The sequence below is a fragment of the Opisthocomus hoazin genome, chromosome 1 (genome assembly GCF_030867145.1).
Source record: "Opisthocomus hoazin isolate bOpiHoa1 chromosome 1, bOpiHoa1.hap1, whole genome shotgun sequence".
Lineage (NCBI taxonomy): Eukaryota > Metazoa > Chordata > Aves > Opisthocomiformes > Opisthocomidae > Opisthocomus > Opisthocomus hoazin.
Genome location: NC_134414.1, coordinates 37641973 through 37659402, shown reverse-complemented (window position 1 = coordinate 37659402; position 17430 = coordinate 37641973). Strand labels below are relative to the sequence as shown.

Sequence of the window (17430 nt, the reverse complement as noted above, 5' to 3'; positions counted from 1 at the left end):
AACTCGAAAGTACTCGAGAAGCAGTAATTAGCAGGTTCTTGAATAATTTAATAATTCAGACTGTTTTAGTTGGCAAGGAGGTTATAACCTTTGACAGCTTTCTGGGTATAGAGATGCAAAAAGGCTGGGGCTCCACTGGCTGGGATTTGAAGGGGGTTGCCTTGTGCACAGCTCTGTTTCCAGTGTCAGCAGTGCAGACCAAGGCTTTATCTTCTCTAATTTTTAAGACAGTTAAAATTTTCAAGTGTATCTATATCTTGTAAAACAAAAAATAGACATTTTGTTCTAGTTAGTTTAGGCTTTGAAATTGTGTTTAGCCCCTCCTGAAAACAGAAGGAACTGCTCATATAAAACTTCTTTTTTGGAAAATCAGTTCTGCAAGCTATAGATACCTGCCATTACTCTGAGTTGGACAAAGCCATTTTCTTCGGAGTACCCTGTTCAATCTTTATTTTAATGTGTTTTTCGTCGTTTAATGAGTTATGATATTTCAGAAAAAGAATAATTAACCTTACAGTAGGTAATGTATTAAAGCGCAGTTCCAAAAGTAAATAAAAGTACATATTTGATTCATTTTTCTTTTTTTTCCCTTTCCTCCAGTTTCAGGAGACTTATTTCACTCGGTTTGGTTCCAGAAATCTTATACTGATGTTTGAGTAGTTCATTCTTACAGAACACATGGTCATGTCTTGTTTTTTCCCTTGAAATGAAAACTGATTTACTGTCAGAGTCCTACAGCTAAGGCTGGGTCTTAGGAGAGAATAAAAGGGTGATACATCTACCCGCTCCATATCAAGGACTAAAACACCCTAAGAGATTTTAACAGGTTCTTCAAGGAAGTCATCAGGAAATTACAGAACTGCATTTATTTTTAGCTTTAGATTTGGAATTTGGTTAGAATTTTCTTTTAAAATTAAGGTCTGGATCCATATCTGTTTTGAGACAGGACATAGTGTATGAAAATATATTTCTGATCCATTCTAAATCTTTTCATAGTATCACAGTATGTTAGGGGTTGGAAGAGACCTCTGTGGGTCATCTAGTCCAACCCCCCTGCCGAAGCAGGGTCACCTACAGCAGGCTGCACAGGACCTTGTCCAGGTGGGTCTTGAATATCTCCAGAGAAGGAGACTCCACAGCCTCCCTGGGCAGCCTGTTCCAGTGCTCCGTCACCCTCAGAGGGAAGAAGTTATTCCTCATGTTCAGACGGAACTTCCTGTGCTTCAGTTTGTGCCCGTTGCCCCTTGTCCTGTCGCTGGGCACCACTGAAAAGAGTCTGGCCCCATCCTGCTGACACCCACCCTTGAGATATTTATAAGCATTTCTAAGGTCCCCTTTCAGCTTTCTCTTCTTCAGGCTAAACAAGCCCAGCTCCCTCAGCCTGTCCTTGTAGGAGAGATGCTCCAGTCCTGAGTATGCCAGAACTTAAAATTCTTCTGTGCAAGAAAAGATGGACAGTGCACACATTCATTCTCCCAAACGTGCTTGTAAAGACTAAGCCCTAAATGGTTTGCTCTGTAAGGACTGGTTTTGATAAAATTACACCAGTTCAGCAGCTGTTGTCAGAAGGGGTACTTGGGGAGTAAGAGCCCATCTGACAGTAAAAAGAAAATTGAGGATTGTAGCTGCCAACTTTTGATTTGTTCTTAGTGAAGCAGCTTAGTTGGAGGTAAACTTTGCTTGTTTTAGAAAGAAAAAATAGTAGATTATAATAATTTAGGTTGTTATAAATCTAAAAAGAAGGTAGATTTATTTTTTTGCCTCATGGACTATTTTTAACCTAGAAATAACTTACTTTTTTTTGTACAGGAGTATAAGAGCTGCGGATCAAGTTCTCAGATACGATGTTACTTTGAATATTAAAAATCTGGTACATAAAATACAGTATGCAGGTAGAATCTGCATTGCCAGCTGCTTGTCCTTGTATTAGATCTGAAATGGAAATCCTGCTATTTTTGGAGGCATTTTAACTCACTACTTCATGTTAAACTGCTGAAATGTGTGGAAATTGAAGTCTTTTTTTCGCTCTGTTTTCAGATATCTGCTTATGAGGACTCAGTTGCTGCTCATCTTGCAAAAATTCTCAATTCTGATCAGCACTCAGTTGTCATATCATCTGCCAAGTGAGTTGATCGGGTTTATGTATCATGTGTGGGATAAATCCCCTGTGTAACATCATCACCATAATCACCTTCTGTCTAAGCCTGATTTTCTTATGGCCAGCCTGACTGGGTTGGCTTAGTATGTCTTGATTTACATCTTTTACTGTGGATATTTTTTCTGCAAAATTTTTATATGGTACAGTTGTAGTAGATAGCTTAATACTAAACACATCAACATTAAAAAAAAATCACATAATATGAATACAAAATGATTTGAAATCACTCCATATCAGTGCGCAGCTTAAATATGAAACTTAGTGTTACTATTGTGAGTATGTGATCTACTTCACATTACATTTATTCTGGGTTTTTTTATAAATATCCATATCTTTAAGAGGACAAAAAATTTCACCCATGTGAAGCAGAACTTCAGGTGAGGTAGCTTTGTCATAGCTCTGTCTATATTAATTGAATCAATAGTGGCCTCAGAAAACAGGGTTTTTTTCCCCAAACTGAAACACTTAAAAATGAGAGATAATTACTTGGCAAATCATGGATGTCGTCTGAAATCAGATGTATTCGGTGTATACCTTCTCTGTAAAGATAACATCTTATGTTTTGTGATGTGCAAAAGACCAGTCATAGAATCTTCAAAAATACATCTGAATGTCATTGCTTATATTTTTTTTTCTGCTAAAAGCAAGTTAATAAAGTTTCATTTTTAAAGTATACATAGCACATGTTGAAAATTAAACTGCAGGATATTAATATAACTCCAGATTCTAAACTGAATCTGCATCTTGTTAAGTCTGTTTAATTTCTGTCAAATAAATTTCAACCAAATGAACAGTACTAAGCAATTATCCACGCCTCGTTACTAAGTTTGCTGTCTGTCTGCAGTGTGGGTGATAAGAACTAAGTCTTTCTCTGAGTTGCACAGTGGAAATCCATCGCAGCCCCTGTAGTTTGCATTGATATGCCTCGGGGTCAGCGGTGGTTCAAAAGCATGAGCAGTGCAGTGGCACGTGTGTGGCCGCATGCTTTCATCTAAGAAGCGCCCCATTAAAGTCCGTGGATTTTCTCCGGGGTTTCTGGGCTTCATCTTTGCATGGGAGTTTGCAAGACTGTGTTTGAAGTTACCAAAGTGAATGCAAGTTTACTAACTCCGCTGGTGTGGAAGGTGTACAAGCAAGGGAGTGGATAAAACTAGTTTATTTCAGTTCTTAGAAATAAGAGACTTACATACAATGTGTGCAAAGGCTTAAATAAAAGGAAGGAAGAGTTTTTGTTTTAAAGCTTATCACTTGAGTTTTGCAAGCCATGGACAAGAGTAATCATCCGCTTTCAAGTATGATCACAGAGTTCAGTTTCCAACAAGACTAATGTATAGCAGTATGCATATAAGTAGATTACTATAAGAATTTAATATTCAAAGCGTATCTATTTTATTTCATTTGATTTTTCCCTTCTCCTTTTTTTATCTGAAGAATATTATGTGAAACTGTAAAGGACTTTGTTGCCAAAATAGGAAAGACTTACGAGAAACCAATGGAAAATGCAGAGGAAGCTGATGCCATGGCCATTAAAGTAAGACTGTGACTATATTCTGGTTTAAAGTTGTAGGGTTTTTAAAGTTTATAGCTCATGGGTGTTAATTTTCAAATTGTTCCAGGATGCCCATCTTGGCTTTCATTTCAACACAGGACTTCAAAATTTTTCTCTTCTTACTGCATAGAACAGTTATTTCCAAACCATCTTTAAATTCTATCGTCTCTATAAACTCCGTTTACGCATTTTTCTTCCACAAAGGATAAAGTTCATGGTAACGTACACAGAGATAAAAGGAAATATTTTGCATTAGGAGTTAGTTTTATGGATGAAGTTAGCTACAGGAGAACAGTGGGATAATGAAGAGGGAGAATGAAGGGAAAAGACTACAATGTTAAAAATAATAGTTTAAACTGCAGATTGTAGAGATCATGTTACAAAAGCATTGCAAAAAAAACACAGTAGGATTTGATATGAGGCACAAAATTCACATGAACTGAAAAGTAAATGAAAAAGCAAAATCACTAACAATCCCAGAGTTGGGAAATGTGCTTGCTAAATGGCAATTTGTCGTTCACGTTTCTGTTTGGTGCACATTTTAGAAAATGAATTTTTCTTTTTTACTGTTTCAAAGCCAGACAGTGTTGGTTTTCTTTCCCTTAAGCACAGAAAATCATCTGTTTTCCAGTGTACCCACAGAGAGCAACTGCTTAGTGATGGGTAGAGGCGTTAGTGTTTGGTTCAGGCTTGAGCCTCTCTGCTCTGTGACAGCTCACTTGCTTAAATGTATGGCTGTGTTGCAAAAACAACCCCATAGCTCTCAGTCTAACGGCTGGGCAGGTCCCCATAGATTATCTCTCCAAATTGGGGTACTGAGCACCTGTATTTTCTTATAATGCATGGTAGGGGCAAATCTGTGGTGGTACTCTGTGCTGCAGGCCATCGGGGAAGGAGTAAGACCTAATCTGTACCCTAGATACATGGCAGGCTGAGTGTGGGGTGGTGTGTTACTTTAATCTGACTTTAGGGGTGTTTTTCTTACAATTGCTGTAATATGGTTGGGTGTCATAGGGTACGTCTGCAAAAAAGCCCATGCAGACCTACTCATAATCTGATGTTCCAAATGTTGAACCTAGGTTTGGATTTTACATAAACAATTACATAGACATGTAAAACACTGACAATTGTAAAGATAATCTGGTACTTAATTTCCTGAAAATGTTCACGCATTCACTGCTTTTTTTGTCTGTCTATTCTTTTCCACTTTGTCTTAGTGCTCGGAGTTAAATGAGAAGCTAGACCTGTTGCTCCAGGCTCTTCACACAGAAGCCCAGGCTGCTCCCATTCTCCCAGGCATCACTCCTCCCATTGTGGAAGAAGAAGCTGAGGAGTTTTCAAGCGAAGAATCCTTGTCTGAAAGTAAAGAGCAATTAGCAGAGTGTGTCTCAAAGTCTTCCACCCAGAAGTTCTTCAAACCAAGGGAGCAGTTAATGCTCCGGGCAAACAGCTTGAAGAAGGCGGTGAGGCAGATCATTGAACAAGCAGAAAAAGGTGCACATCAGCAACGTTTTGATCCTTACTGATAGAATAATGATGCTTTTTTTTTTTTTTTTTGAAACGAGCATAACTCTTCATTGTTGAAGTTTGATTTCTGCATTCTTACATAAATAAAATTATGTGCTTATTACAAGCTGCAAGGAAAAGAAATGCAGCTTGTTTGGATGTTGATGACTGTCTGCATTTATGAATACATATGTATACACGTGTGTGCACATATAAAAGTGTGCTTCTGATGGAACTATTATCCTCCAGAAAATGAAAATTTCTGGCAGCAAATCTTTATCAATGGGCAAAGGATTGCTAGGCTCTTTCGCTGAATTGACAGTAGAGATCTTTTGTTAATATTTTTAAACTTAAAGCTACAGAAAAAAAAGAAGCTAATTTTCCATGTATGCAGTTTTTCTTTAAAAATCTTGAAAATTTGTCTTCTTTTTTAATAAGCAGTTGTGGATGAGCAGAATGCTCATAGTGAAGAACAAGTGAACCAGTCTCCACTAGAATATAGCAAAGAATTGGATGAGTGCAAAGAAGAGGAAAAAGAAGAAGATACAAAGGAACTTGAGTCCCCATCAAGTGAGTAAATTAGGAATAAAACAATTTAAAATTGTGCCGTCTCCTGTTAGTTGCATCATGGTGCATAGTCAGCTCCATAATTAAAAATATTAGCATCCTGTTTCACTGGAAACTAGTCACAAATTTTAATAGGTTTGGATGAGTAAGGGAAAAATGCACGAGATGAGACGAACAGTCTTTTGGAATGGATTTACAAAGCTGAGAAGCTATTTGTTGGTGAGAGAAGTGCCCGCATTTAATCCAGTGTTTACAGTCACCTTTCTGCGTGAACCGGAGCAGGGACTAGAGTGTAGGTAATGGTGTGTCATGGTTTTGGCTGGGATAGAGTTAATTTTTTTCCCTGTAGCTGCTGTGTTTTGTATTTAGTAGGAGAAGAATGTTGAGAACACTGAAGTTTCCAGTTGTTGCTATGCATCAAGGACTTTTCCCAGTTTCCCATACTCAGCTACTGAGCCAGGTGTGCAGGAGCTGGGAGGAAGAACAGCCAGACTGACAGCCCAAGCTGGCCAATGGAAATATTCCATACCATAGAAAGCATGCTCAGTTTATGTATGGGGGTTGGCTGGGGGGGAGCAGGGCAGGAATCAGCTCTACTGTTTTATGTGAGTTCGAATCATCTCTTTTCTGGGAGTTTGGTCTTTTTGGGGAGTTTTGTGAAATTCGCAAAAATCCATGAGTTTGGGGTTCTGTGATTGCTGCTCGGGGACTGACTGCAAATTGGTCACTGGGGGGTGAGAAAAAATGTATATAGTTTGTTTTGCGTATTCATTATTATTATCTTTAGCAGTGGTAGTATTTCCTTTGTTGCCTTATTAAACTGTCTTTATCTCAACCCACAAGTTTCCCCTTTTGTCCATTTCTCCTCCCCATCCTGCTGACGGGGAAGGAGAAGGGTGAGCGAGCGGCTGTCCGATGGTTAGTTGTCGGCTGCTGGGTTAAACTGCAACACAATGGCAATAGCATGTCTCAGTTGTAGGCATTTTAGGGCATGTTATAGGAATTTCTGTCAGTCATTTCTGTTGAAGGGGCTTCAAACTGTGTAAAACAGACACATTTATTCATTGTCTTGACAACAAAGCCCTGATGCATCGGCTGAGAACTTACCTTGAGACAGTTACTGGAACAGAGTATGACGTGTAACAGCATAAAGCAGGAAAGAATGTAAATAAAACTGGAGCGTGGAAGTCTCCTGAGAAGTGGCAGTACTAAGGTCACCCCCTCTGTTTGTCTAATCCAGAACAGAAACTGGAACCAAAGTCTTGGGTATCCTCGAGCTCCTTCCCATGAAAAATTTCTTGCATTGTTGTCCCAAATACAGGTCGTTAGTCCAGCTAGTTCCTTGCAACTATTGGCTGCTGTATAGCAAACCATATAGCAAGCCACTATACCAAGCTACTCTTGCTTTCCAAGGTGTAAAGCCCCCCACCCGCTCTGTCCTTGGCTGGATGGACTTTATCAGCTGCTGCTGTCTGAGTACTCCTGCTTTCCTGTATGACACTCATTCTGCCCTCACTGTGGAGCTCTGCAGGTTACCCTCCAAAAAAAGGAAGACGGGGTGGGTAGCCCATGCTGGGTTTTAAAATGCAGCAGGAAGAACCCAGCTGTATTGTTTGTATCAACAATTACACAAAGCAATCAGAATATCGGCTGATCTGAGTTTAAACCAGCTTGCATGGAATGTAGCATTTTCATAAAGTGACAGGCCACTTTGTCACTAAGCTTTCCGTGTGGCTATTCAGTGTTTGGTTACTGTGCGTAAAATGATGTGTAGAGAATAGTCATCTCCTGAAATAGCGTAGTACTAATTCCCACATTCAAATGGTAGGGTAAAATCTCTCCTTCAGGAGTCCTTTATAAATCTGCCAGTAAGTGGCTACAGTGGAAGAAGGGAGAACGATTTGTCTATACAGGACCCTCACTTACATCCTCCCTTGCTTGATTTTGACACCAGGCCAGTCCAGCCAGAGGTCATGTTTGGACATTTTCCATCACAAATATCAGTACTGCATTTTGTGTTTACTGGTAGTTTATGTGCCAGGGTTGTTCAAGAGTCTCAAGCTGCATAGTAATTTTAGGAAAGCTGCTTCTTACTATAGGTGGAAATGTCAGTCTTTGCCATATTATCAAAGTGGACAGTGATACACTGCCGGTGAGGTCTCGAGATGATCTGCAAGTTATGGAGAAACTGTGGTAGCTGGTGGACAGCAGAACCCATGCTGTAGATATTTGGTGAGCAACTTTGAGCAACTTGCTGTAGCAATATGAGAAAAGTTGTTTGCAATTTGCATCTCCTTCTGTTACCCCAACCCACACCAACATCCTCAAATGGTGTTGCCCTCATGAGACTCTGCTCGGAAGCTGGTGCCTGTGTTGGTAGCTCCTACCTTAGAAACACACCATTAGTCTCTCCAGGATTCTGTTGATTCAGAATCTCATGTTTCCCTTTCTCCCTGAACCGATAGGAGACTTTCTCCATTAATTGTCTCTTCGTTGGCCCCTCTCCTTTTCCCTTGGTTGTAGGAATCAATGCTTGTTGGTTGTCTAGTTTCAGTAGTAGCTCGTAGAGGATGCTGGCCTTATGTATGATCCAATCCTACTGCCATAAATACGTAATTATAAAATAAAAATATACACATACGTATATCCATATGTAGAAATATATATAAACCCCTTGTTTCTTGGTGATGCATTTTCAGTGTTTATTGGGGAGCTCTATTATTCTTCATATGTCTGATGTGTGAAATAGAGTGCTTATTGATGCTGTCAGCGGAAGACAGGTGTTTAGGGACAAAGCATGAAACATGAATTCAATTATCTGCAATGAAACATCAGTTTTTCTCATTAGGGCTCTGTTGTTTTTATCAGAGCATGAGCAGCAAAAGTTTATCTTTATTGCAGTTATCCCCTTGAGTCTTATCTGTCAAATAAAGAGCAGCTGCTCTGTTGATTTTCCTATTTAATATAACTGCCTTGTTCCCAAGTACAGAGAGAACAGACTGTGTGAATAGGGTTGTGAATTTTTCAGTAGCATTATGAAAAATGAATGTTAATTTTGTTCCGAATATTATATTTTATTCTCCAAGACCTTCCTGGTCATTTGATGAAGATAATATTTTCCCATATGTTAATTACCTTCATCTAAATTTTTAATAACTCTTGTTAGATACCACTTGCAGGTTTTATTCCTTTTCAGTTTTTTAACATTATTACAGTGTTTTGTCATGCACAGATACAAATCATTGTGTTGAATTGTCGTCATGCAGTACCACAGCATTCTGTGGTAGCTGCTAAGGCTGTTATATGGATGTTAAAGTCAGGAGGAGCTGTTGGTCCACTGGGTTAGACCTTTCGTATAAAACAGCCCAGAAAATTTCATCCACTGATCCCTGTCCTGCGTCTGATAAATTCTGTTTGACTTTAAAAAGTCCTCCAGAAAGGTGTGTAATCTTATTCCTGGGATACAAGAGGGTGAAGAATTTGCCATTTCATTGACTGTTCCATGCTAGATTATCTTCACTTAAAATAACAGTGAATGCCCAAATCCTGGCCTGAATTGGTTTGAACACAATTGCTAAACCCTGGTTCTTGTTACTAGCTTTATCTCTGTATTTTACCACTCTCCTTTTTCTTTTCATTAATGTCTTCATACAGTATACCCACGTTACTCTCAGGCTGAGTTATCGTGATTGACATGAACTGATCTGTCCCCCTCCTGCCACAAAAAGGGGTATATTTTATCCTTCCCACCACATTCCTAGCAGTGTTTTTCTTCTACTTTCTTGATGCTAGTCCTAATCATTCTGTTCTTGCTGAATTAGTTTTCAGGTTTGAGAGGAATATATCAGAACACTTCGAAATAATTTGATTTTTTTGTTCTGAGCTTCTTCAGATGGTCAAGGCTGAAGTTGTCCTGAGCTGAAGTAGTTTTGACATGTGAGATAATTTGGAGCAGAGGTAGCCAAGAAATGTCTGTCTGTGATCATCTGGTGTGCAAAAGCTTTCCACGTGCACATGGAAATGCTATAGCAAAGCATTCGGTAATGCCAGAGCTTTCTTCCCTGGAGCACCAATTTCTGGCTACGTCTGACAGGGCTGAATTTCACAAAGATTGGCTTCCCCAGGCTAAAACAGGCCCTGGCATGCTCTCTCAGTCTGCATGAAACAAGTTCTGCCAGGAAAGTGAATTACAGCACCCGAGGTCAGCCCTCTGAAAAACCGATCCTCCTTCATCACCCACCTCCAGAGGCAGCCCCAGGGGTGACTGGCCTCCTTGAGCTGCCAGTTACTCTTTGTGAGCATCTTCTCTTTCCCCTTGATTTTCTTCCCCTTCTTTTTCCTGAGCCTTTGTCACCAACAGTTTCATCAGCTACCAAACTTGGCTATCTGTCACAAGGTTTTACTGGTCCATCTTCTAGAGGATTTTGACAAAGAAGTTATTTCAGTTATTCTGGGAATTTCTGGGGGGGGAGGGGTGTGTGAAAAGGAAAGGGTGATGGGAAATTGTCCCCCACAATCTCTCTAACTGCAGAAGACAAGTATGTCTGAACATGGCTTTTTCCCTTCTTCTTGTGGGTTTCAGTTTGGCTGTAGATAAAGATGTCAGGGTTTTGTCTGATTTTTTCAGAAACCTGATGCAGGCAGGGGGCCCATTTTAGCAGCTTGAAGCAAATAGTGAGGCTGTTGATCCGGTATTTCCATGGCCTATGGGTTAGAATAGCTAGCTACATTAAAATTGTTATAAATCATAATATACTATATAATGTAGGTATATTTAAGTAGATGTAGATTGAATTTAAGTTTAAATTCATATTACTTCATTAACATGTTTATCAGAAGCTTACTACAGCATAAATACTATTGCATTTTAAGGTGGATATAATGAAGTTTTTGCTAGTAGCTTGAAGCTGAAGTTGGGAACTTCTCTAATGAAATGCCATGCAAACTTGTCCATTTTAATTTGTGCTTGTCACTGGATCTGTTTCTGAGTTTTATGCACTGTATTTAGAAGAAAAACTGATGTGAGGGGGAAGGACATTTGTCATGGCATGGTAATAGATTAAATGAATGCTTTTAAAACATTTTCAGGGCTGTAAAAACTATGTGTTTGGTAATGTCATACTAGGTCTAATTAGCACTCTTACTTTTACTTTTGCACAGTTAAAACTGCACCAAGATCTCCAGATCGACGCACAAGCCGAGGTATCCAGTCTCAGACAGGCTCTTTCTCTGCTCCAGCTTTGGCTGCAAGCAAGGAAAACCTCCCAGTGCTTAACACGAGGATTATCTGCCCAGGTAATTATGTTTTTGAAATCTGCTGTTCCTTATACTACTTTAATATTGCCTTCTGTCAAGTAACTGCTTGCTGTCAAGTAAAGATTTTTACTTCATGCCCTGACTTTGTTTGAACCGGCATACGCACCTTTGTATTGTACCATGTAGCAGGAAATGCAAAATCATGTAGAAGATTCCTGGAAGTCTGGCACAACACCAAATGTAGCAGAAGTGTTGTGTGTGATTCTGGAGGAAGAAAACTGAAATTCAGGATCTTAGAATCATAGAATGACAGAGTGGTTTTGGTTGGAAGGGACCTCTAAAGATCACCTAGTCCAACCCTCTGCCATGTGCAGGGACACCTTTCACTAGATCAGGTTGCTCAAAGCCTCATCCAGCCTGACCATGGACACTTCCAATAATGGGGCATCCACAGCTTCTCTGGGAAACCTGTGACAGTGTCTCACCACCCTCATTGTAAAAAATTCTTCCTTATTGTCATAGTTTAAAGCAGGGTGTCAATAAACTGTGTGACAGACTCTCTCTGTTAACCCCCACCCTCCCACCAGAGGAAGGAAAAAGGAAGAAAAGGGAGACAGACTTACAAACTGAATATAAAAAGTTTTATTAATAACACTAATAGTACTAATAATATTAATAAGAAGAGAAATAAAGTATACAAAACGGTTACTGAGTTTCCCGGAGTTGGAAAGCAGCCAGCAGCTGCCAGGCAGCACCAGAAAGCCCTGGACTGGCCAGGAACTGGCCTCAGGGATGCACGGATAGGAATCTGGATCAGGATTGCAGGCAGGACAACGAGCAGAGTCCTTTTCAGAAGGCAGCCATGGACGAAGAGAGCAAGACCCTCGTGATCCCCCAGTGTTAAACTGAGTGTGACGTGCATGGCATGGAGCACCTCGTTGGTCAATGTCGGGTCACCTGTCCTGTCCGCCCCTTCCCGCAAGTATTACCCCTTCTGTCTCCTTACGTGCGGGACCTAAGAGATCTGTCGGTGACCTTGGCTGCTATAGTGATAATTATAAACAGGGGCCTTTTTCTGCATTCCTTTCCTACCGTTAGCTCAGTGTAACCATAAACATTAGGTGTTATCAGCCTTGGAGTGGACAGTGCCTGTAAAACATGCAACCAGCTTCAGAAAAATGCAGTTACTTAGAAGAACTTCGCTGTAAGGAAGATTCACTAAAAGAGAATTGGTTCTGTTTTAACCAAAACCAGGACACTTATGTCCAATTTAATCCTACCCTCTTTCAGTTCAAAACCATTGCCCCTTGTCCTGTCACTACAGGTTCTGGTGAAAAGTCTCTCAGTCTTTCTTATAAGCCCTATCTGTATTTTGAAAGGCCACAATAAGATTTCCCTGCAGCCTTTTCTTCTCCAGCTGAACAGCCCCAACTCTCTCAGCCTTTCCTCACAGCAGAGGTGTTCCAGCCCTCGGATCATTTTTGTGGCCTCCTCTGGATCCACTCCAACAGGTCCATGTCTTTCCTGTGCTGAGGGCTCCAGAGCTGGACGCAGGACTCCAGGTGGGGTCTCGCCAGAGTGGAGCAGAGGGGCAGAATCCCCTCCCTTGACCTGCTGGCCACACTGCTTTTGGTGCAGCCCAGGATGCAGTTGGCCTTCTGGACTGTGAGTGCACACTGCCGGGTCATGTCCAGCTTTACATCCACCAGTATCCTCAAGTTCTGTCATTCATCCTGTCAATGGAGGCTGTGAAGGGGCTGAGGTACAGAGCTGTGTAAAGTTCAACCCTCTGAAAAAGAAGGTTCTGTAGATACTCCTGTGGAAGCAGGTAACTGAAACTATACAAAGCTGTTGTGCAGTAAATAAGTTAAAAAAAGCTGTTCTTATCCAAATGCCATTAACAGTTGAAAAAAAAACACCTGTTCTTATCCAAATGCAATTAATACTAGGGGGCAGCAGTAAAACTGTTCTAATTAACTTGATTAGTATAGTTAAAACATAATGGAACTAAGCGTACATTTTTCTTTAGGTCAATTTAAATGAAAGCTTTTAGCAAGTACTTTTCTTTGTTTATGTGCATTACACAGTGTTTAGTAGAGTGACATCGATATTAGTCAAGGTAGGCATGGTGAGGCTGTGACCTTTCCACAAATTAGCTTAACTTCAGCTATGACTCTACCAGTTGTGAAAATGGTAAGGGTATTCCTTAGGAATATTTTCAAAGGAAAGGACCAAAGGAAAATCATGGACAGTTTGGAGGTGAAGATTAAACTAAAGCTCAAGTAGTCTCTTTGGATGTTAGGTCATCCATTTGGTTACTGTGCCAGCCAGTGAGTCCTGGACTGAAATCCTGAGTTTTCTTTTTTGTTTTCTTTCTCAATGGCGGTACCTGAAGAGTCAGCCACTGCACCGCAGCATAGCTGCCTTTCTGCTCAAGAGAGCCAGAGACCTGGAAAGATAACCAATATTGGTAAAAAAGGAGATAGAAACACAATCATTCCCTATGTGAATTTAATGAATTTTGTCTCTCAGTATGTGGCTTATGTTGTGACAATATCTGTTTCTCTGTTAATCAAATACAAATTGTTGTTTTGATTTTTTTTTTCTGTTTTTGTTTAATCAGGTTTGAGGGCTGGCCTAGCTGCCTCTATTGCAGGAAGTTCAATTATTAGCAAAATGTTGCTAGCAAACATCGATCCATTTGGTGCTACACCGTTTATTGACCCGGATCCAGATTCTCTGTAAGAAATATTTTATTTTTCCAATTTTATTGTTTTGCTTTAGTTTGCTCTTCTTAATATTTTTTTTGCAATCTTTTTTTTTTTTTTTTTTCCATTGTAAAGTTCTTGTTTGCTGTCATCTGGCATTAGACTTCCAGGTCTGAAAACAGGTTAGATTGCGCTATTTTGGTTGTGAGTACTGCAGAATCGCCTTGCAGCGGCAGAAATTAGAGGAGACATTTGCTGACTTAACTCTTGCTCACTTGTGCTGGGAGGAGGAGGAGGCCAGCAGTCCTTCAGAGCTGGCTTTTCCTGCCCAAACCGCTGGTCTGAACACAAGCTCAGCCACCAGCAAGGTGTTGAAGCAGGTCTGGGCACTTTGTAGTGGAGGAAGAAGAACATTCCCCTAAGGACCAGAGCAGTGAGGTGGAAATTTTGTCTCCTAAGCTATCTCTGCTTCCCAGAACTGGGTGTAGCATCAGCAGACACTTAGGGATGGTTTCTGGGTTGTGGGCTGGGGCTCCCCTGAAGCAAAGCACTGCTGTGCTGGCAACATCAGTCAAATCTCTAGCACCAGTTTGCCTAAACGCAGCCTGGGTGCTTGGCCCAGCATGCTGCTGCTGTCTCAGCACCATGCCCAGGGCAGCTCTTTCCTCATATCCCACTGTTATTTTGGGTATGGTGGAGATAGTGCTAGGATGGGGGTGTGGTACAGTTTCTTCTTTGCCTTTTGGGAAACAACTTGCAAAGGAGATAGCAGCCAGTCTGTCTCTTTGACTGCCGTTGGGTTTCCTCAGGGATATTCAGAGGAAACATCTCTTGATGTCTCTTGGTTGATGTATCTGTTCTGAGACCAACCACAATCTTGGTCCAAGCTCTGTGTGTTCAGGTACTGTACAAATGAACACCTATTTATCTGTTCTTTCCTAACAGGGAAGGATATTCAGAAAAATGTGTAATGAACAACTACTTTGGAATTGGGTTAGATGCAAAAATTTCACTAGAATTTAATAACAAGCGAGAAGAGCACCCTGAAAAGTGCAGGTAATGTAATTGTCAGCAACAGAGCCAAGATGTTTCAGTTACTTTCTTTTCCTTATCCCTTTATGTGAATTTTTCAACTTTTTCTCATCCTACAAATAGATATAAGAATGTGTGTATTTCAATATGTGAATCTTGTTTTACCTGTTTTCAGAAGTCGGACGAAAAACATGATGTGGTATGGAGTTCTTGGCACAAAAGAGCTACTGCAGAGAACTTACAAGAACTTAGAGCAAAAAGTTCAACTTGAGGTAAATTTTTTTTTTATGGGCAGGGGGAATATTTTTGCTTCTGCAATGTGTAGTGGAGAATTTGGGCTGTCTCTTGAAACCTTTTAGAGTTCTTGTGTCAACCCAAGCTGACCTCAGAGGCACTGTGTAAAAATGTGCTATGTAAATGGTGATTCCCCAGGTGGTTTTTATGAGTAAAATGTCAGTACTTAAATATCACACAATACCCAGTATAATGCTTCTTGTAATTACTGGGTTTTTGAAAAAAAAATTTATTATTGCATAGGTAGGATATATTTCTTAATGTTCACTGCATCAAAGGGGGAGACTAGGTTTTAAGGACAGTAATAGAAAGCAACATACACTAAACAGAAGGAAAGAGGTAAGGAGTCTTAATCCTTCAGGTTCGTTTTAAACTATCTGAAAGCTTGGTTATGCATACAGGGAGAGCACACAGATATCATAGTCAAAAATTCCTGACAGAAGAGGGGAGATTCTGAGTGTGCATCACAGGACTCCATCTACACCAGCAGAGACTTTCGCTAATAGATGTTGGGCACAGTCACACAAAAGAAGCAACATATTATCACAGCAGCAACAAATGCAGTGTAAATTATCTAAAGATGGTGGTTTTTTTCTTTTAAATTCTAATGTCAAATCTAAGTCTTCTTCACGATACTGGGAACTTAAAGGAGATAGAAATGATTACCAAATGCAGAAAAGGACTATGGAATGGTTACAGTTGTTTTCACCCAAAGAATATCTGGATTTTTGACCAAGAACATACGCAATTTCTCTTTTTACTTCATGTTAACCATTTCATGTGGAAGTTCATGATGTTTATATAAAGATAACTTGTTAAGTTGAAAGAATAATTTTAAGTTACTAGAACTCTTTCTCCTCTGAGATTAAGGAAGATTTTGTCTGGTAGCAGGAGATTGCTGTTATCTAAAGATTGAGTAATTATCAAGCAATTATGCGGTAGCTAGGGAATATAATGAAATAAGATTATGTGTGCTGCAGATAGAATTCTGATTTAAGGATCTTTGGAATAAGATTCAAATAAAATTCAATGAAGCATTCAAACCTGACCTTTCCATAATTATTTTTGAATATTTCTGGAAGTAAACCAGAAAGTAGAAATTTCATGTTTAGTATTGCCTTGCATTAATATTAGCCTTATGCTAAAATGTGTGATGAAGTGCATGGCATTGAAAAATTAAAAATACCGATTTCGGGAATTCGAGGCAGACCTCTACTATGATATAAATGTCTGGGCAGCACCTATTAATATCACAGCATATTTTGGATACTGTCATATTTTGATTAAAATGTTAAATTCGGTCTTGCTGCTGAGATTAAATCATAAAAAGAGAGCACTAAGCACATTCAGGAAATAATTCTGCATATTTTTCTCCTCCTGATAACATTGCTACAGATTTTGTCCTTATTTCCTGAGGATTTCTATTTCATTTGCATAATTGTAAGATCCTTCTGTGGAACCGGTAACTTGTGGTCATCTAGCAATCTTTTTTTAAAGGCAACATTACCTGCAAGTGTATGATCCCCAAAGTGACACCTGAAGCCAGCATTTATGACCTCGTATTTCCAACTTGCTTCAAATCTACGCTCATGGCACTGCTGTGGGACTGCAGTTTTGACTCCCGGCTGAATGGCTGGAGATCATTTGGCTCACCTCTGCAGGCTGTTGTACTGCTCTAAGTCAGGAGTGATCTCGCTGATGTCTGTAAATTTACTCTTGGACTTCAGCAGGGTGAGAGTGAGCTACGTCGTCCCATGATTGTGTTGAGTAGGACTTGGAGTTGCTTATGGGTTTTGGAGGATGAAGTGCTAATAAAGAAGGCCTGAATGGTCGGTCATAGGAGTGACCTCTTACCTGCAAAATCAACAACTGCTGCCCACGGCCAGGGTCCACAACTGTGTGGTCATTCCTAGATTTGCCTTTGCACTTTTGAGAGGAAAGTGAGTTATTTTTACAGGAAGCCAAGCATCCAATGCTAACAATGCTTACATTTAACTACATGTTTGTGGCTATGCCAGAAATATTCTTAGATATTTTTTTTTCCCTCCCTCTTTTAATGGATTTGCCTAAATAACAAGTGTATTGCAATTTTGAGAATGCCGATATAGGATTGAAGACTAGTTACTGAATGGGTAAATTAGGCTTTTTGTCATGTCTGTAGCGATCTTACTCAGGGAGACAGTTTTTTTTGCAAAAAGATTTTTAATCCTTGATAGAGCACAGTCTAAGTGCATGAGGAATTTCACAATAAAGAATGTGCAAATGTTTCTTTGAAGAGTCATGGAACACCTCTGCAGTAGGTACTACAGCATGTAGTATCTACATGTTTTTCAGCTCTGCAAAAATTGATGCTAAGATTG

At 39.9% G+C, this 17430-nt stretch overlaps 1 protein-coding gene across 3 annotated transcripts in view; it reads left to right on the top strand.

Moving 5' to 3' along the window:
- The window catches only part of DGKH (diacylglycerol kinase eta), a 173978-nt gene that overhangs the window by 125980 nt on the left and 30568 nt on the right, over positions 1–17430 (top strand). For all 3 annotated transcript variants that reach the window (XM_075422450.1, XM_075422439.1, XM_075422457.1), the window contains 8 exons: positions 2038–2123; positions 3590–3689; positions 4925–5201; positions 5655–5783; positions 10941–11075; positions 13660–13777; positions 14690–14800; positions 14952–15048. In XM_075422450.1, coding sequence (XP_075278565.1) covers positions 2038–2123; positions 3590–3689; positions 4925–5201; positions 5655–5783; positions 10941–11075; positions 13660–13777; positions 14690–14800; positions 14952–15048 — 1053 coding nt within the window. The remainder of the gene's footprint in view (positions 1–2037; positions 2124–3589; positions 3690–4924; positions 5202–5654; positions 5784–10940; positions 11076–13659; positions 13778–14689; positions 14801–14951; positions 15049–17430) is intronic.